General features: G+C 35.3%; 11 protein-coding genes and 3 pseudogenes across 14 annotated transcripts, besides 1 other annotated feature; 6 read left to right on the top strand and 8 right to left on the bottom strand.

Annotated features, from left to right (window-relative positions):
• Positions 1-17597: part of a mobile genetic element that runs on past the window's edge.
• TVAGG3_0923130 lies at positions 1272-2129 on the top strand (annotated as a pseudogene). Its single transcript has one exon. A coding segment is annotated over exon 1 (858 nt).
• TVAGG3_0923120 (uncharacterized protein) lies at positions 4207-4500 on the top strand (the record flags this gene model as incomplete). Its single annotated transcript, XM_051252333.1, has 1 exon — positions 4207-4500. One exon carries the CDS (start codon positions 4207-4209, stop codon positions 4498-4500), a length of 294 nt encoding a protein of 97 aa, XP_051077907.1.
• Positions 4773-5767, top strand: TVAGG3_0923110 (annotated as a pseudogene). Its single transcript has one exon. A coding segment is annotated over exon 1 (995 nt).
• TVAGG3_0923100 (protein of unknown function, DUF4108 family) lies at positions 5804-6223 on the top strand (the record flags this gene model as incomplete). The annotated part of the gene is made up of 1 exon (XM_051252332.1): positions 5804-6223. The coding sequence occupies one exon, from the start codon at positions 5804-5806 to the stop codon at positions 6221-6223; it is 420 nt and encodes a 139-aa protein (XP_051077906.1).
• TVAGG3_0923090 (uncharacterized protein) lies at positions 6240-6686 on the bottom strand (the record flags this gene model as incomplete). Its single annotated transcript, XM_051252331.1, has 1 exon — positions 6240-6686. One exon carries the CDS (start codon positions 6684-6686, stop codon positions 6240-6242), a length of 447 nt encoding a protein of 148 aa, XP_051077905.1.
• TVAGG3_0923080 lies at positions 7032-7596 on the top strand (annotated as a pseudogene). The gene has a single exon. A coding segment is annotated over exon 1 (565 nt).
• On the bottom strand, positions 8190-8687 carry TVAGG3_0923070 (organellar and viral DNA polymerase type B; the record flags this gene model as incomplete). Its single annotated transcript, XM_051252330.1, has 1 exon — positions 8190-8687. A coding segment is annotated over one exon (498 nt), but the record flags the coding sequence as incomplete, so codon positions are not given.
• Positions 10975-11710, bottom strand: TVAGG3_0923060 (uncharacterized protein; the record flags this gene model as incomplete). Its single annotated transcript, XM_051252329.1, has 1 exon — positions 10975-11710. A coding segment is annotated over one exon (736 nt), but the record flags the coding sequence as incomplete, so codon positions are not given.
• TVAGG3_0923050 (His-Me finger endonucleases family) lies at positions 11747-12331 on the bottom strand (the record flags this gene model as incomplete). The annotated part of the gene is made up of 1 exon (XM_051252328.1): positions 11747-12331. One exon carries the CDS (start codon positions 12329-12331, stop codon positions 11747-11749), a length of 585 nt encoding a protein of 194 aa, XP_051077902.1.
• On the bottom strand, positions 12408-14216 carry TVAGG3_0923040 (DNA/RNA polymerases family; the record flags this gene model as incomplete). Its single annotated transcript, XM_051252327.1, has 1 exon — positions 12408-14216. The coding sequence occupies one exon, from the start codon at positions 14214-14216 to the stop codon at positions 12408-12410; it is 1809 nt and encodes a 602-aa protein (XP_051077901.1).
• On the bottom strand, positions 14590-15156 carry TVAGG3_0923030 (phage tail repeat-like family; the record flags this gene model as incomplete). The annotated part of the gene is made up of 1 exon (XM_051252326.1): positions 14590-15156. One exon carries the CDS (start codon positions 15154-15156, stop codon positions 14590-14592), a length of 567 nt encoding a protein of 188 aa, XP_051077900.1.
• On the bottom strand, positions 15348-15749 carry TVAGG3_0923020 (uncharacterized protein; the record flags this gene model as incomplete). Its single annotated transcript, XM_051252325.1, has 1 exon — positions 15348-15749. One exon carries the CDS (start codon positions 15747-15749, stop codon positions 15348-15350), a length of 402 nt encoding a protein of 133 aa, XP_051077899.1.
• A 453-nt stretch (positions 17598-18050) lies between the features above and the next one.
• TVAGG3_0923000 (uncharacterized protein) lies at positions 18051-18899 on the top strand (the record flags this gene model as incomplete). Its single annotated transcript, XM_001299936.1, has 1 exon — positions 18051-18899. The coding sequence occupies one exon, from the start codon at positions 18051-18053 to the stop codon at positions 18897-18899; it is 849 nt and encodes a 282-aa protein (XP_001299937.1).
• Positions 18900-18901: 2 nt separating this feature from the next.
• On the bottom strand, positions 18902-19144 carry TVAGG3_0922990 (serine threonine-protein phosphatase family; the record flags this gene model as incomplete). Its single annotated transcript, XM_001299935.1, has 1 exon — positions 18902-19144. The coding sequence occupies one exon, from the start codon at positions 19142-19144 to the stop codon at positions 18902-18904; it is 243 nt and encodes an 80-aa protein (XP_001299936.1).
• Positions 19145-19154: the final 10 nt, after the last annotated feature.

Genomic DNA, 19154 nt, shown 5'->3' with positions numbered 1-19154 from the left:
GTCAATGGTGAACCAGATATAGCTGGTATTTTAAGCGCGGCTTTAATGCCATTGAAAGATATGAAACATGCAGATATTTTGGACCAGTATGAAATGAACATGGCTGATGGAAATATAACACCTGACGTTCTAGAACATTTATCTCAAAGAACTACACAGAACCATAGAGATGGTATATTTGGTGAAGAGTTTAGAAAGAGAGTTAGGGAGAGAGAAGGAAGAGAACCTATTGTACATGACCTTGCAAACGAAAGTTTACAAAATGTCATAAAAAACTTACTTTGCAGACGATGAACCGAGAAGGGATGAATATTTTAAGAAAACTCAAATGGACAGTACCAAATGAAATGTTAGTATTGAAAAACATGTTCCTTGACAAAATAAAACCAACTACAGAAATAAACGACGCAAGACTGAAAGATTGGGTAGAAGCTTTCCCATTCACAAAAGATATAGTTGGTAACATGGAAAGAAAACCAGAATGGCTACAAAAACATATATTTGGAAACGAGCATATTCCATATGGACAGGCACTGTTTGAAGAGCTTGAAACCGGAAACTCAGGACAGAGTCATGCAAACAATACGCGAAGACTCAAATACAAACTATGACAAACTCTTTTAGGATATAGGTTACCTGAGATGGGCGACCAGAGCCAAAGGCAAAAAGGGCATGGAAAATTTGCAACATACTAGATGAACATGAGGCAAAGATGCAACAACTTGAAGCAGAGGGCAAGTTACCAAAGCGACACCAAAGAAGAAGAGTAGAAAAAGTGAAAGTAGTGAAGAAGTAACTTCATCTAGTGAAAGTAGTGGCAATGAAGGAAAAAGAAGAGTTAAAAACTCAGTCAGGAAGAAAGTAAGCTTGGTCCACGTGGTTCTATATGACACATAACCCAACTATTCTATATTTTTACACATATGAAATGTACGCCGCTCAGAATATAACGCCAACAGTTTTGGATGCCATGAATGGAAATGTTTCCGAATGGTATAAACGAATGCGACAATGCCATTAGAAGGTCAGAAATAGTTCCTGGAACTTACGAATATACAACTGCTGTTTCATATGGAAACGTAGGTGAGTTTGGAGAAGGTTCTTCAACAACAGTAGATATTGCTTGCGACAGGTTTCATATAATTTCTATTGACAACTCTTTCTTATACGTGGAACAAGACATTGAAATAAAACCTTCTGCCAAGTTGTCTGACAAGAAAGGTTGCAATGGAATTTTCTATGTCGGATACCAATATGCTCCAGAAGTTTTCATGGGATATAAGATATATTCTAACTCTGACTTAGTTCAAACAGTAACATGGGCAAACTATGAATGGTTCGCTTTGAGAAACTCAGTACAACCACAAGCTAGAGAACAAACAGACCAGTATGCAACTATTGAGAAAATAAGAAGACTTGACCCTAACGTTCCAGGAGTTTATGTTGACCTTTCTGGACAAACTGCAGCAGCAGTAACCAAAGTAAAATTGAAACTTAGAGTTCCTTTGTCATCTTTCCTCATCTTCAGGTTTTTAAGATACTTGCCAAACTGGACAGGAAAAATTTCTATCGGAACTTACTCCAAGCAAAAATAACTTAGTCATTGCACCAACACAAGACCCATTCACTCTTACTGTAGCTGGAACTGGTGGAGCCAAGTTCTGTGACTTTTGCAAAGACAAAGTTGACTTAGACTTTGGTTTCTCAAACCTCAACACTGAAGTAAACTACTACTTCAATGCTGCTGGAACTGCTTGGGACCCAGTTAAGTTCACATGCGAAAAGTTTGAATGCAAGAGAATAGAAAGCAGACTTGCAGTCTATATGTTGGACCCAGATATTTCAAATGCTTTAGCTGCCAAATATATTGCAGTTCCGCTTATGTTCCCTATACACCAAATATCTGTCAAAGACTTTGCAGGTGAAGTTGGAAACCAAAGTGCTGACCCAGGTGCAAGAACAGATATTGCTTTAACAACTGCAATGAAACATGCAGATACTATGTTTGTACTGTTCAGACGAACTATAAATGACTATTCTTGTTTCTACAACCCTGGTATTAAATATCATATAAACATAGATGGCAAATACTATCCAAGAGAAGAATATTCTACAGTTGAAGATATGAGGTCATACAACTTGACATTAGATGCTATGAACTTTAACAACAACTTCACAACAACCATTAACCCTGAAATGCAAAGTTCTATTATGCCATATGTGAAAGTATGGACTCATACAGGAGGTCAAAAACTCAATATACAAATGGAGACCGTTCAAACTTTTGGCTTGGCATTCCATTTGCTGACTCAGAAGACTTTATGGGTGGTTTTCAACTGTTGGTACAGTTCAAATACAATATACTGGTGACAGAGACGGTCCAGATGAATTGAAAGCAAAGAAGTTTACAAAACCAATAGCACTTTTCACGGAAGATGCTCTTTTGAAGATTTCGTTCGATGAAACCTGCTGGGGCTCCTCAGATTGGCATAACGACAGCTTCCATCGAGCAGATTTTGGCAGCAGGTCAGTAAGTTGTTCTTGAACTGACTTCTCTCCGTCAAATATTGACAGTACGCCAGTTTTGACATAAAATTGTATTATAAACTTACCTTTAGAAATATCTGTAAGTTTTGTTGTTATATTTTTGTCTGCTTCAAGAACTTTCACCATCTCGGTTATACCAACTTTCTTTGCTTTATGAAAATATTTTGGTTCAGCAAAGACTGCTATTCTATAACATTTTCCATTGTTTGTGTAAAGAACTACTCTGTCAATGAACTTGTACTGTTTGTGTGTGTAAACTTTGTTCTGCTTCAATTCGAAGAGATACTCAAATACGTCCATCTTTTTATTCTAAGTAAAATGTCATTTCCGAAAAATAGAAGCGTAAGTGTTTCAAAAGGTTTAATGGCGATGGCAGATGTGAAGTTTAAATTCACCAACTCAAACAAACAGTCAAAGTGTTGTTGTCAATGTCAAAGACAGAGATGTTGAAGTGGGGAAACCATACGAAGACGAAGATGGTATAACAATAGTTCCTGTAAAAGAACAACCAACATACCCTGAAGTTAGCAGAGACTTAAGTTCTGTTGCAGATATTCGAAACGACTACCAACAACTTAAAGACAAACTTAAAACTCAGGAGAAGATTTGTCAGGCTTTGGGTATAATGTTAAACTTGGTTGAGCACAACCCTGTAAAAGTGAACTCATATGTCATTGCACCTCATGAAATTTTGAAAGAACTATTGAAACTTTTGACAGAGGCAGACGATATAAACATCAAAGAAATAGAACCGACATTGCTTGCTGTGGTGTTTCATACAATGTCATTGACAAGATATACGTTATGAAAGGAGGTGAAACGTTGAACTTAAAAATATAGTTTCCCAGACGTCATAAAAATATTTGACGACCACAACATTTCATTAAAATTTACTTGCTAAGTAAAAATGTCAAAACTTCTTGAAAGATGTTTGAAGAAAAACAATATAGACTTTATTTCATGTAAAGGACTTTACACACTTTTGAACGATATGAAAAGACCTGTTTTGTTTGTTCGTGTAGACAAAGGAAAGTTCTATGTCTTTACAAAATATTTGAACTTCTTAGACAGAGAACTTCAAGAAACGCCATGTGAAAGTTTAGATGAAGTTCTTCTCCACTTTCAGAAAAACTTTTAAATATATGTAAAGGCAGAAGACATAGTGGTTTATACTATTACGACTAAAAACCCTGAGTCATATAATTCTATAACAACAAACTTACAAAGTCCTCAAGGACGATATTGTAAACTGACCTTAAACACGATGACGACTAAAGCCTGTTTTGCTCTTTTGACACCAGAAGACTTTGTTGTTGTGAATGGTAAAAAATACTTCTTTGAAGATACTTACTCAGATATACCACCAACAGGTTTTGTTGACTTATTTAATACTTTAAGGACGGATGTAACATGTGCTGCAACTAGAGCAGGTTTCATTATGTTTGGATGTCCGACTGAGTTTAGTATAAACGATATGAGCTATAATACAAAACTTATTTCTGGTTTTTACTACCAACAGTTTCCTATAACAGGAAAAGGTGTCATACAAGGAATGTCTGTTCCATTGACTTTAAGTACACCTATTTTAATATTGTTTCAAACTTAGGTTCAAAGTGCTATTCGAATGTCGACAGAAACTACTATGACCAAAAGATACTCATGCGTATAAACAACACTTTCTCTGCTGGTTTGCCTATTGTTCATTCGAATGCAGAGTTTTCAGCTTTAGTAAACTCAAACACTTTAGCAAACATAAACTTAACCTTAGTTGACGCAAACTTTGTTCCTGTAAAACTTTTATGTCCTATGTATTTGTCAATGACGGCAGAAAGTTTCGAATTGGAAGATGCAACTGGTGAAAGTATTGTACTACAAGAACAACTTCAACAACAAATAGCTCAAGAACAACAAATGCAACAAATGGAACAAATGCAACAAATAGCTCAAGAATAAAAAAAATATTTTTTTTTATTTTTATAAAAAAATGTACAGAATAGACGTTTCAGATTTTTATGACTTCCAAGCCTTCAGAAATATGTGTCCATTTAGAGACTATAACAAAGCAGTCGAGAATTTGAAACGTTTTATTTCATTATGTCGACTCTGCCCCAGAATGTTATGTCATGAAAGAATGGGATGTAGTCTTTAACAAACCTAAAGCGACAATAGTTTCAGAACAAGAATGTAAACAGAAACTTAAGAAAATAAAAGTCGTACAAGTTGGCATGAAGATGTTAGATGCTTGGGATATCTTATTGTCAAAGTTAGAAGATTTTTCAGTTCGTGGTATAAAGTTCTATACACCTTCTCCAAACTTCTATTCTATCTTCACTGGATATAAATACGAACAAGTAGAATGGAAAGAAAATGTTATAGAAGCTTGGTTAGACCATGTCAAAGAAATTATATGCAATGGAAACGAAAGAGTCTATGAGTATATCTTATGTTGGTTTGCAAACATCTTACAACATCCAAGTGCTAAAAATGAAACTGCTCTCATTGTAATTGGAAAACAAGGAACAGGTAAGAACACTTTCTTTACAGATATCTTATGCAAACTGTTAGAGGGCTATTCGAACCCGAATATGACAAACTTAGAAAACATCTGCGGTAAATTTAACTCTTCAATAGAGAATATGAAACTTATAGTATGTAACGAACTTCAAAGTATAGATACAACAAAAGTTTTGAACTCAGATGCTTTGAAGAGTCTTATAACAGACAAAGTTGGAGTTGTTGAAGAAAATATAAAGACCAAAGAGTTTGTGAAAATGTTGCAAATTTCATCATGGTTTCAAACAACGCCGTTCCGATGAAGTTAGAAAGTTCTGACAGAAGATATGTAGTTGTCAGAACGTCAGAAGCTCATATGCAAGATACAGAATATTTTGACGACTTAGCAGAAACTTTGACATCTGACTTTTACAACCACTTGTTCTCATATTTCATGACATTAGATATTTCAAAGTTCAATCCAAGACAAATTCCACATACCGAAGAGAGACAAACATTATTAGAAGCAAACAAGAGTGTATATGAACTGTTCATAGATGAAACTGACTTTGAGTGTTTAGATGAAAGGTCATTGTACGATTCGTATAAACAATATTGTCAAGAGTATGGTTATATGACAGCGTCTAAACGAACATTCTTGGCAAATGTCAAAAATCTTTTAGACGTACAGAATGGTGTATATACAAAGAAAAATTTTTCTGAGTAAATTTTAAAAAAAAATTTTTTTTATCCGATAGAAAAGATGACGAAATTCATCTCAGTAAACAAGTATATGTCAGGACTTAAAGAAGAACTAGACCCATTCACATATTTGAATGTTTACTTCTACCATTTTGAAAAGTCTACATTTGACAAAGTTTGGAACATCGAACCAGTTAAGTTTGCTATTGTGACTAAAAATGGTGCGAAATTTGAAGACTTAGACATAGAAGGTTTGTTAACAGTCAAAGAAAGTTTTGACAGAAGGTTCTCAAACCTTAAAGAAGGCAAAGCATACAAACTTGTTATACCTTATGAACCAAAGAAAGCAGACGACTACGAATATTATGAGTCTAAGATAGTTGAAGTTCAAGGTAAATTGGGTAAAAAGATTTTAGAGTCTAAGCCAGTGTTTGCTCCTAAAGAGGAAGAGAACATTGACATTGACCCAGAAATGTTCTAAAAATAAAATTTTATTTTTACATGTCAAATTTCTTTTTCTCTGGCTCTGGTTCTTTCTTCTCTTCTTCTACTTTCTTTTCTTTCTTTTCTCTCTTCTTCTTTTCTGGTGGAGTTATGTCAAACTTCTCAGAACCATATTTTTGTAAAAGTGCTTTGTCATTTAATAGCTCTTCTATTCTGTCTTCTATTTCATTTTCAAGAACAGCGCATGTGTCTTCTTTGCATTCTAAGAAGTTTTGTTGGACTTCATCTCTCCAAGAGGCGTCATCTCTGTCAACAAGTCTGTCATTGACAAATTTTAAGACTGCTCTGCTTAATGTTTTATGGTTCTTGTCATATTCCCAGAAACAGAACTTTAGAACAAATTCCCCTTTCTTGTTTACACTATGTAAGATTTTATGGTCGACAGATGTTTTGCTGTCGAAAAGCTTGTCTCGAATATAGATAGCGAAATCGCTAGACATTTCCTAAAAGATAAAAATTTTAATTTTTCTAAAAATATGTTAAAAAAAGTTTGCTGACATTGACAAGAAATTTGAGAATGTTTTAAATAAGAACAAGAGGAAGTTGGAAAATGCTCAGATAAAACCCATACATGACAAGTTCCTATTTGCTCAGAATGGTATAACAGGTCTAATTGCACCGCCTGGGTCTGGTAAGACTTTCACTTATCTTAAAATGGCTGCACAACAACAAGAACTAGATGAGAAGAACCCATTCTATGAGTTAGTAGTCATTTGTAGTACTTCTGGTCAATTTGACCAAACCGTAAATTCGTTCAAAGATATTATAAAAAAGTCTAAGTTAGTATGTATAAAAGACTCTGAGTTGTTAGATTGGATAAAGAAGTACCAAAGAAGAGTTTTGAAGTACAATGCTATAAATGAGTATGTCAATTCTAAGTTTAAAGACCCAAATGAGGAAATGCAGAGAATATTAGAGAAGAAACACTTCAGAAACAAACAGAAAGAGATAGAATACATTTCGAAGAAATTGCAATCTTACGATTGGAAGACTTACCCTCATAGATGTCTTCTTATCTTAGATGACTTTGCTTCTCATCCTTTGTTAAAGAACAGAGAACAAGACATGTGTCGAATTCTCAAGAAGCTCAGACACTTTAACATTTCAGTTGTCATTTGTGTACAGACAGCCAAGAGTTTAAGTAAGGATGTAAAGAGAATACTTACTGATATCATACTTTTCCCCGGATTGTCCGAAGACGATTTCATGGAACTTATGAAAGAGTCCATGGCAGGTAAGTTTGACAGACATGAACTATGGGAGAAGTACAAAGTCATACAAGACCCTCATACTTCTTTCAGAATTCATATCTACGCGAACAAAGTTCAAATTGTAAAAAGTCAAGCTTGAAAAATGTAAGTGTTTGAGTCTTAGTCTGCTTGTGGTGCTGGGGCTGTCGGTTCTTCTGGCTTTGGAATGGACTCGGTTGGTGGTACGTCGGACATTCGTTTGTGTCCTGTCGGATGGAAGGACTTTTCCTGTCGGAAGGAAGGACTTTTCCTGTCGGAAAGAAAAACTTTTCCTGAAGGAAAGAAAAATTTTTCCTGAAGGAAAGAAAAATTTTTCCTGAAGGAAAGAAAAATTTTTCCTGAAGGTCGGCCAAAAAGTTCTCAATTTTCGAAAATTTGAATGGTTTACGGACGGACAACAGAAAAAATTTTTCCTGTCGGAAAGAAAAACTTTTCCTGTCGGAAAGAAAAACTTTTCCTGTCGGAAGGAAGGACTTTTCCTGTTGGAAGGAAGGACTTTTCCTGTCGGAAAGAAAAACTTTTCCTGTCGGAAGGAAGGACTCGGAATGCCAGAAGGAAAAACTTTTTCTGTCGGAAGGAAGGACTCGGAATGCCAGAAGGAAGGACTCGGAATGCCAGAAGGATTTGACAAGACAATTTACCATCTAGAGCTACCTGAGCCATCTTTGGTGTCAAGCTTGAAAAATAAACGCTTTACATGTATTTTTCAGCAACTTCGTCAAATAATTTTATAGCACTATCTATCTCATCTACTTCAAACGTTTCTTTACCTTTCGTGGGAGCACCATACCTTTTCTCAAAAACTTCAAGCAGTTCTGTTTCAGCAGCTCTCATATCATTTACAAACACAACCTTAACTCTATTGACTGTACTGTCATATCTTTTAGTTATATTAAATGTTCTTCCTATCTTATATCTCTTTGTATTGAAGTCCTTCGGTTTCTGAACGATGTAAAGTAAGCCTTCACAGCAACGTTCCGTATCGAATGAACCATATGTTATGAAATTATATCCAACAACTGGGTCAATCCATAACAAAACTAGTGGTATAAGACTTTTGTCGATGAGATATGCTGTAGTTCCATGAAATCTTACCGATATCAAAAGCTCAGGATTTCTTGTCAAAATTTTCTGAGATGAAGCATTTTTAACCCAGTCCTTTGCTCTCTTTCCAGATGGTGTTAAAATGTCTGACAAAGAATATTTTTTGTATTTCTTTGAGTATCTTACGTTTAAATCACCTATTCTAACCACCTTGGTCTCATTGTCTATCTTTTTAACTGTTTCAAACTCAGTGCTTGTCATTTCCTGTTCTTACATACAAAATAAAAAAAAATATTTTAAAAAAACTAGCGTTAATTTTATTTTTTCTATCTTGTATAAAAGATATGATTTTCATGTTTTTTTTTACGATTTTCATGAGTTTTAGGCGACCACTGTAAAAGTCGGGGTCGCATTTTTTCACTGTTTTCATAGAGTTTTTTTACGATTTTCATGAGTTTTAGGCAACCCCTGTAAAAGTCGGGGTAGCATTTTTTCACGATTTTCATGAGTTTTTTTACGATTTTCGTACGGAATCTCTATCCTCGATTTTCCTAGGGTAGCAAACATATGAGGAAATTCATGAAATTTGGTCATTTTTTTACGATTTCAGGGATTTTTTTTACGAAGTGTCAAAGTTCTCTTCGTCAAAAAAATACAGTTATATCATGAAATTTGGTCATTTTTTTACGATTTCAGGGATTTTTTTTACGAAGTGTCAAAGTTCTCTTCGTCAAAAAAATACAGTTATATCATGAAATTTGGTCATTTTTTTCAGCAAAAATATATTTTAGATCTAACCAGGTCCCTCGGTCCCTCGGTCCCTCGGTCAACTAACATCTTTTTGAAAATAGTGACAACATGACATTTTGACAACAGTCCAGGAAATAGACTTCTTCGTAAATGTTTTTGTTGAGATTTCTTCGTCAATGTTTTTGTTGAGATTTCTTCGTCAATGAGTGTAAATCAGGCAAAAATATATTTCTAACATAAAAGTTTTATAAGCGTTTTACATGGTATATGTTGTGATGGTTCATGACTTTAAACAGTTTTGTAGCTTCTATTTCTTCACGAAGGATATCAAAAGTTTTAACTATGCCGAAAGTTTCTTTATATTTCTTCTTGACATCTGAAAGAAGGAAATCGTCAGCTGTTGGATAGTTTTTGTTCAGAAATGTCAACATGTCCATTTTATCTTCTGCTGGTTTCTCTACTTCTTTCTTTAAGTCAGTATAGTCTTTTCTCATACGTTCTATCTCTTTGACGGAGTAGTTATATTTCCTTGTTGCTGCTTTACATTTTGAACATTGTGGGTTCATTTTAGCATTATATTCTGAAATTTGTCCTGCTAAAACAAGTAAGGCGTAAATGGTTTTCTTTAACTCAAAAGTTGCTGGTTTTATCTGTTCATTCCATACTTTACCTCTTCTATCTTTATCTCTTATCTGCCATACACATTTTGCAACTAACGAAACAAAGTTGTCGTAGGTCTTAAACTCTTCAGATTTGTATATGTCAATGAAATATACCATATCGCAGTCTTTGTGGTTGCAATGAAATCCAAGAAACTCATAGTTTACCTTTCGTATGAACTTCTTGGTTTCTACTGAGTCAGTTGCTTTGACTTCTATTTCATCGAATTCTGGAATAGTAAGCTTTTGTTGTTGTATTTCAGGAATTTTAGGTAGATGGTCAATAATATCCTGCATTTCATAAAGATACTGTTCATTTGTTTCATCTTTCGCACTACAGTCTAAATCTCCTTGGAGAAGTTCTTGCTTTATCTTCTGGATTTCTGTTTCGAAAGTATATGAAGAAGGAATGAAGCTTTTCATCTCTACTAACATTGAAGTTGGGTTCATGACTAAAGAGTTTGGTGAAGTTGTTGCTGACATGTTCTTACAATAAAAATAAAAAAATATTTTTTAAAAAAAAACTAAAATATATTTTTGCCGAATTCAAGAGTTTTGTGTGTTTTCTACGGTGGAGCCAAAAATGGCTCGACCTCAAAACAAGCATTTCGTGAAGAATATACCACCCCGCTGTTTTCCGCGGGGTGCTTTTTATACAAAACATTTACGAAGAAGAAGTCATGACAAAACAAGCATTTCGTGAAGAATATACCACCCCGCTGTTTTCCGCGGGGTGCTTTTTATACAAAACATTTACGATGAAATTCATGAGAAATTAGATGATGAAATCTATTTCCTGTGTTGTTGTCTAAATGTCATGTTGTCACACTTTTTCAGAGAAGTTAAAATGACCGAGGGACCGAGGGACCGAGGGACCTGGTGAGATCTAAAATATATTTTTCAATACTTTTTCAGCACTTTTCCGTAGTTGTATATGAAAGACAATTCGAGATAAAAGTCGTAGTACAATGGTATAATATGTTGCACACCGTTTGTTGTGAACCAGACTTGAAAGTCAGAGAAACTGTTACTAGGTGGTTCGTAGAATTTAGAAGCAAAGTCATAGAAGTCCTTACCGATACAAAGAAAACTGTTGTTGCTTGAACTGAAACTTGCATGACACATGACATTTTGAGGGTCGAACACGTTTCTATAAACTGTCAAATCTGCTGGTGGGAGTATAAATTTAAATGGACCATCTGGTGGCAATGGTTCGTTCTGGTTTAGTAACCGAAGAAATTGTGCCCAAGAACGCCTGTCCACCCCCCAATATAAAAACTCTGTATCTCTTGGAGGGTTAATTTCAATCTTTTGAAATGAAACTGTGGAGTTCATCTTATCGTATTCTAGTTTTAGATAGTATGTTCCATTTAGTAAAGAGTGGTATTTTTCTTGAAATTCCCAGTAGTATTTGTTTATTTGAGTTTGAAAGTCATTTAGAGTTTTTTCAAGACTTTCGTCTGAACGAATTGTAAAGATTTTCATTTCATCAAATTTGTCTATTAGACCATCAGAACCTTTATACTGACCGTGAAAATATACTGCGAACATGAATGCATTAGTTCTATTTGAAAACAAAACTCTTCTAAATCCTATTGCCTTTGCATCTGAAGGACTTTGAAGCCAGCGAATTGGATAGTCAAACCTGTAAGCTCCGGATGAAATTTCTTCATCTGAAATATTCCTGCCAGCGTTTGTAAAGATATAGTCTAACGGTTTTGTATCTGCTACTTTTGTTCTTTGTTTTTCAACCTGAAGCATTTTATATATGTAAAAATATACTGTTTTAAAAACGTTTTAAAATGGTATGCCATATAGCTTCTTGAATTTGTTAAGAAGTATTTGAACGTTTTTTCCATCTGTATCTCTAGCGTTTACATAAGCATAGCCTGCCTTAGTAAAACATACTTGTAATTTCCTATAGTTTACGCCGGTATAAAAGTAGAAAGAGTCTTGTTCTTCACTATAGTAGTAAAACTCAAACGTATGCTTGCCATAGTCTGTAATTTCAATTGTTTCATCTTCTAGTTCGTCGACAAATTCGAATACAATATCTCTAAATTTGCCTATGTTCTTATTGTTTTCAGAACGAGTGACCCAACGCAAGTTCTCAAGTCTATTGTCGTTTCTTATATGGTTTATATGGTCTACAAAAGGTAAATTGTTAGGGTTCGGTATAAAATGAGTTGCAATGACAACATGTTTAAGATAGTTTTTTCCACCCATCCTCATCATAGCATATCCTTTATTCCCCTCCCATTCGCTTAAAACTCTTTTTGTCTTTTTGTTTCTGACTTCAAATGACTCACAACAGTGAATTTCATATTTCTCATCTAACAAACAAGTTTCCCAACGGTCTTCTTCAACAAACTCAGCGTACATTTCAAATAAAATAAAAAAATATTTTTTTTGAAAAAATGTTTTATTTCATGCAATGTTTTTATTTCATGCAATGTTTTTATTTCATGCAATGTTTAACTATTTCACCATCTTCTTTAACACCCCAGTACTTACGCTTGGAGAGGACATGAACTTCGGAAAATACCTTGTCTAGCTTAAAACAGCCCATCTTTTCACCGACTAAACCCATTTCAATGAGTTTGTTATAGCCTTCTTCGTTCGTCATGAGTGCATCGATGTTCTCATAGTATACCTTCACTTTGGATTTAACCTCTGAGAAGAATTTGTTGTAGTTGTCGAGGACTGCTTTTGCGAACTGAGGATAGGACCAATGTTCGACAATAGGTTTTACTGTGGTTACTAAGCCACCTTGACCTTGAGTAAATTCGTATTTCAAAACAAAAGGGGAGAACCTTTCAACAAAGTTGTCGACCTTCTCATAATGTTTACTCTTCATCTCTTGAGGTTTCTTAATGGAATATCCCCATGTCGAATTCATAAGCAATTTGATTGTCATTGCAAGTTTGGGGTTTGAAGCTTTCCTAATATCATACAGTTGTTGTATGACCTTTCCAACTGTATAGTTCCTTCCCGGGAACTCACCATCTTCGTTTGGAATTCCAGTCGGGATATATTGGACAAACCTCATGTACGCAGCGTTAAGGTCGACATAGTATATTTTTTCATATGAGTCGAACTTATCGCATCCAATCGGTCCAGTTTGTGGAAATTCAAGCGAGTCTCTTATCTTTTGAGAAACCTCGCCTGTTATCTCATAAACATCGTCAAAGCAACCTGTTTCATATAAAACCTTCTGACCTAACTCTGATGCTCTCCAATACAATTTGACGTCGATTGGATGTCTCAATGGAAGTTTGTTTATAGCATCTTGAAGTTCTTGCAACCTCATTGGAAGTTCTTCTGGTTCAGGTTGGTATCCGAACAATCCAACTCCTTTTGGAACTGTGTACTTCTTTTGTGCTATAACTTTGTCTGGAACAACTTTTGGTCTTACCAACAATGAAAAGTTTGTTTCGTCTTTTGGTACAAAAGTTTCTGTCAGCTTGTCATCTGGAATTGGTTCCAACAAACCTTTCTCGAAAAGAATGTTAACAGCTCTGACAATGTTGCATTTGCCTTTTCCGAACAATGGGTTTGTAAGACTTTCGTTCAACATGAAGTGGTTGTGGACAATTACAATCTTCAACCATGGTAAGTCTTTGTCAACAACATAGTCGTCATGTGAAGAACCTTTCTCAGTCGGAATGTTGACTCGGATATTCACATTTGCCAACGGTGCAATCTTTGTCAATTGACCTCTGAGAATGTACCTTGTTTTCACACATGACTCAAGATACTTCATTTTCTCATCTGTAACAAGACCAGAGTTCCTGAGACATGTAAGAATACAAGGTTCATTGACAATTTTTTCAATTGAATTGTAAATTCCATACCTTGTTAAGTCAATGTCAGACTTATTTCTGAACGGGAAATACCCAGCATGTTGTCTGACTGCTTGAGGGTTAGGTTGGTACCATTCGAACTTCACGCTTGCAATTCCTTCAATTGCATTCAAAATATCTGAGTCGGAGTCAACCATTTGTTCTCTCTTTGTAGTCTTGAAAGCGTCAAGAAGTTGTGCGGCTGTTGTGACATTGCCATGCGCATAGTAAATATGACCATCTAAATCTGTTACGGTTAGTCTGAGATTGTATCCTTTCTTATTTCCGTCTTGAATTGCAGCAAGTACACCCATGAAGCCTTCTTTGTTCTTTCCTTCGTCAAAGTTTACTGTAAAGGTTCGACCAGATGTAATTTTACTTCTAACTTCACGATACTTTTCATATGCATATCTTGTTCTTTCCATGGGAGCATGTGCGTCTTCACCTTTTCCTTTTTTCCGTCTCAAAGGATGCAATTGTTCGTCATGTTTCCAGTAGAATCTGGCAAAGCCGTCGTGTCCTTCAACTTGAGGCTCAGTAACATCGAAAGGCATGTCCATAAGACGCTCTTCTTCTAACCTCTCTAGTCTGTTTGGATAATTTGTGCGTGCTGTTTCCAAGTCCATTTCATAGGTCAGACCAGCCAGTTTGTCATAGACTTTTATGGGTCTTCCCTTCCTATATTTAAACTTCTTTGAAACTTTCCAACCATATCTTTCTAACTCTGCTTTTATTCTAGCAGACCTTCTATCCATTCTATACGGGGGCATTTTTTATAAAAATAAAAAAATGTTTTTTTTACTTTACGTAACCACCTGCTGCCAAAAGTCTTTGACGCCAACCCATACCAGCTAATGAAGGTTGGCTTGGTTTAGTCTGGAGACTAACCTTTGGTTTTGGTTTATCTTCTTCTATTGGTTTTTCGTCACTTTTTGGTTCTTCTGGCTTTACCTCACTTGCTGGAACAGTTGTGTCGTCAACATCTTCATAAATATCATATGCCATTTGTTTTTGTTTTCCTTTCAACTTTTTGTGTTTGTTGTAAAGTTTAGAATATTTCGACTCTAAGTCAATGAGATGTTCTATAATGAACTGTTGGTCAGTGAAGTAAACTTTTCCATCTGTTGTCTCGAAAGCTCCTTCAGACTTCAATATTTTATTTGTGAGAGTCTGTTTCTTTTTTGAGATACTAGCCGTTCCATTTTTATGAAAAGTGACTTTGTAGTTAGAGTTTGTATTTCCAGACCTAGCACTTTCTATTATTGAATTTTTCTCTTCATCTGTAAGTTCTTTGACAGGTTTTGACAATGGTTCTGAACTTTTTGTTTGTGGTGTCAAATCTACTGTTTCAACTTCTTCGGTCATTTCATCTCAGTAAAAAATTTTAGTTTGGTTTGTTTTCAACTGGTTGTTGTTGTTTTTTAAGTCGGTCTAAAACTTCCTGAGGTATAGGAAGAACTTGACAAACACGTTGTGTAACTGCTGGAAGCCGGCAAATCCATCTTGAGCCCATTTGTCTCAATGCTGTATTGTTCATTTCATCTCAGTAAAAAAATTTACATTCCCCACGTTTGAGGCGGTTGAGGTTGGTTGTTGTTTACCCACTGTTGTGCATGGTTATATCCTCTGTTAAAGAATCTTTCACCTTGGTCCATATAGTGCCCTGCTTGGTTATAGTAGTCATTTGCTTTGTTATAGTAGTTTCCTGCTTGTCTTCCTACATTGTCCATCCATCCTTGAACTTTTCCTCTTGTTTCAGGATTTGGAATAAGATTTGCTGCATCTCGTGCTACCTCCCAACCTTTCTGTACGGTTTGTATAATAGGTTGTGCTTTCTCTTTCAGTATACCTAAAGTACTCAAAATCTTCCTTCCAATTCCAAATGCACCTCTGGCTATTGTTCCCACTGCGGGCAAAAATCTAGATGCGACTCCTGCTAATGCGCCAAATAAACCCATTTCTTATGGGTTAAAAATGACGAATTCAAACAAGGACCCGTATGTTTCTAAAGCGACAAAGAAAGCACTCATGGTAAAAATCTTTAGTTCAACACCAAATGCTTGGTTTATGGATATCTTGGAAAACATTCCGAGATATAGAGAAGATGGACCACCATACTGGTTAATATTTGTTGGTCAAAACACAAGATACTGTGAAGCCATACCATTATGGTCCAAAAATATTTTAGATGTGAAAACTGCTTTGACAATATTTGTTGACAAATACCATCCAACAAAACTGACATCTGACTGTGAAAGTTCTTTCAAATCAGACGATATTAAAAACTATCTGCGTTCAAAAAATGTAAACCAATATTTCATTGTCGACCAAAACCATTCTGCTCTTGGTGTCATTGACAGTTGTATAAAAATCTTAAGAGACTTAAATCAACCACAAGGTGGTGAGGTAGATGAAATGTCATATGACGACAAGTATAGACACTTCTCCATGGCAAAGATGAGACAAGTTTTAAATATTTACAATAACCGTAAACAAAAAGGTTTGGGAAACCACTCCCCCGAAGAAATGAAAAACAACCCCGACTTAGAGAAAGACTATATATTTAATAGTTTAGTCAAAAGAGACAAACAAGAAAGAATGCCAGGCTTCAAACTTAAGAAAGGTGACAAAGTAAAAATAGAAATACCTAAACGCGACCCATATGAAAATACTATTGACTATGACAACAATGGGAACTCGACAGGTACTCACGTTCGTGTTCGTAAAAATAGAAGAAAGTATACAAGAGAATATTATGAAGTTTTAGGCAAACATGGCAAAATGTACAGACTGCAAGCAGAAGATAAAACTACTATTGTCAGACCTCGTTTCAAACTTGTCAAAGTTCAAGGTGGTATACTTTCAAAGACAGTTCCTAACAAATATAAGACAACTCCTGACGAATATGCTAAAGAAGTTGAAAATGACGACTAAGCATTTCTATACCATGCATAAACTGTCATGTAAGGTGGCATGTAGTCTTTACTTTGTCCCGTTGTTTGCGTATACCCTGAAACGCGATGTGTATGGCTTCCTCCTCCCTGAGTGTCATCCCAGTAACAATTTATAGCAAAATCAACGTCGTCTTTAACATCATATCCTTTACCTTTTGTCATTCTTGACCAATCCCAATATCTATGCTTATGCCAACCTTCTAGAGATGTAGTTAAATCTACGTAGTGACTATGCGCAGGTAAGTTTTCACCTGAAATCGTTTTACTTCCACCTGTTTCCTTTGAAGAGTTTGCACAATACAAAAACCTGTCGACTATTTGAGTCCAAGTTCCAAAACCAAGTACTACTTCTGGTTTGGTAGAGTTCATTGAAACATACAATGAGCCAACCGGGTAAATAAGATTCGGCAAAATTTGTTTAAGCACATTGAGTTCCTGTCTTAGATGTATAATACTATTGTCATTAGATATCAAAGTATCTACAAGACTTGTTGCCGGTGGTATTGTTGGAGCTTTACTTGGCAAGGTTGTGTTTAGTGTAATATCATCTGCTGTAAAAGTTGTAAAACTTGTATGTGTATGTCCAACGTCACTTTTCCTGTTTAAGGTTTCTTGTAAGTTTGTAATATTTGCAATGGTATGTGTATGGTTCTTGTCAGCTTTGCCATCTAACTTTTCTTGTAAGTTTGTAATATTTGCAATGGTATGTGTATGTCCAACGTCACTTTTCCTGTTTAAGGTTTCTTGTAAGTTTGTAATATTTGCAATGGTATGTGTATGTCCAACGTCACTTTTCCTGTTTAAGGTTTCTTGTAAGTTTGTAATATTTGCAATGGTATGTGTATGAGTCTTTTTAGAATATTCTTTGTCAGCTCTTGTCACTTCACTTGACATTTTATTGTCAACATATGTTTTGTCTGCTAGTTCAGGATGAGTATGTTCTTTCGTTGCATATGTTGCATCTGCTCTGTCATGTTCTTCTTGAACTTTTTCAATGACATATTCTTTGTCAGCTTTGTTGCCAACATCTGCTTTCAAAAGAAGTTCATCTATAGGTTTCTCGTTTAAAGTTCCTTTTGTTGGATTTATACAAACAGTATGGTTCTTACTGTCTTGAAACAGAAACTCATCTGTCATTGGGTTTATCGTCAGTTTTAAGTTTCCTTCTTTCAATGACTCAGATATCTTAGAATAGTTTGAAAAGTTTGTTGTGTTCTTATTTAGAGCTTGCAAAATGAGTTGTCGGTTGTGTTGTATTTCTCTCATAGACGCTGTTTCTTTCGACATTTTTATTCTAGATAAAATATGCTTTCAATAGAAAAAGAAAATTCAAGAGTTGCTACAACTAAACCATTAGATGAACTTTTTACGAATGTCGGTCAAAAGTTTGAGACAGAGACCGTAAAGCATGAAGGCTATCGTTTTGACTACCCACTAAGATGGTTAAGAGACCCATCCGTCACAAAAGCTATTGGCTTTCGTAGAATGAAGTTCATTTCAGAAGCCATACATGGTTTCCCATTTACGGTCGCTTTTGAAATTCGATACTATAACAAAGAAAAACGTACGTATGAGAAATTTGAACAGGGAAAACTTTTACAAGTTAGTTTGCTTGTAAACTTAGAAACAACTCTTCAAGCTTTTCAAGAAAAAATAAACGATATCTATCTCGAATATGCAAAACAGTACAACATTGACGAAGGAGAGTACCATCTCGATATTTTATATGACAGGAAAAATGCAACTGTTAAATTCAATAGAATAGAAGACCTTGGAGACAACGTTTATATTTCTACAAAATATAACAACTTGGCATGGTATAGATTTTTGAGGATGTTAAATCAGCCTGCAGAATATCCAGTACACCCGGACTTTTATGAAGTCGAAAACCCTAATGGAACATATGAAAATGTTTTCGACTCAGATGCTATTATAGTTCATGCTTCATTTTCTGGTGCACAAAACTCTTTTTTATGCTTGGCAAATGACTTTTACGAAAAACCTACAAAGCTATATGAACCGCCGAGTGGAAGTATTTCAGACTTTCAAGTATGGTTTACTACAGATGGAAGAAAGAGAATAGTTCCATTATACCATGCGTTTTACTTAGAACTTAGTTTCATATACAACTACTATCGAACGGTAAAAATATGATTTTAATACGGTTGAGGTGTTGGATTTGGTTGCCAACTAGACTGTGGTGCAGGTTCAGGCTGTTGTATAACAGGAGCTTGTTCTTCTGGTTCAGGGTCTTTAGGTATAATACCAACGAACTGACCTACTCTTTTACCAATATTTTTGACTCCGTTCCATACTCCTCTTCCGACAGATTTTATTCCATTCCATATACCTCTTCCAACATTTCGAAAGAAGTTTCCAATACTACTGAAGAAACCCATTTTACTATAT

This window comes from Trichomonas vaginalis, chromosome I (assembly GCF_026262505.1).
Source record: "Trichomonas vaginalis G3 chromosome I, whole genome shotgun sequence".
NCBI classification, from domain to species: Eukaryota; Parabasalia; order Trichomonadida; family Trichomonadidae; genus Trichomonas; species Trichomonas vaginalis.
The sequence above is the reverse complement of the archived record's forward strand: the minus strand, read 5'-3'. Positions and strand labels throughout refer to the sequence as shown.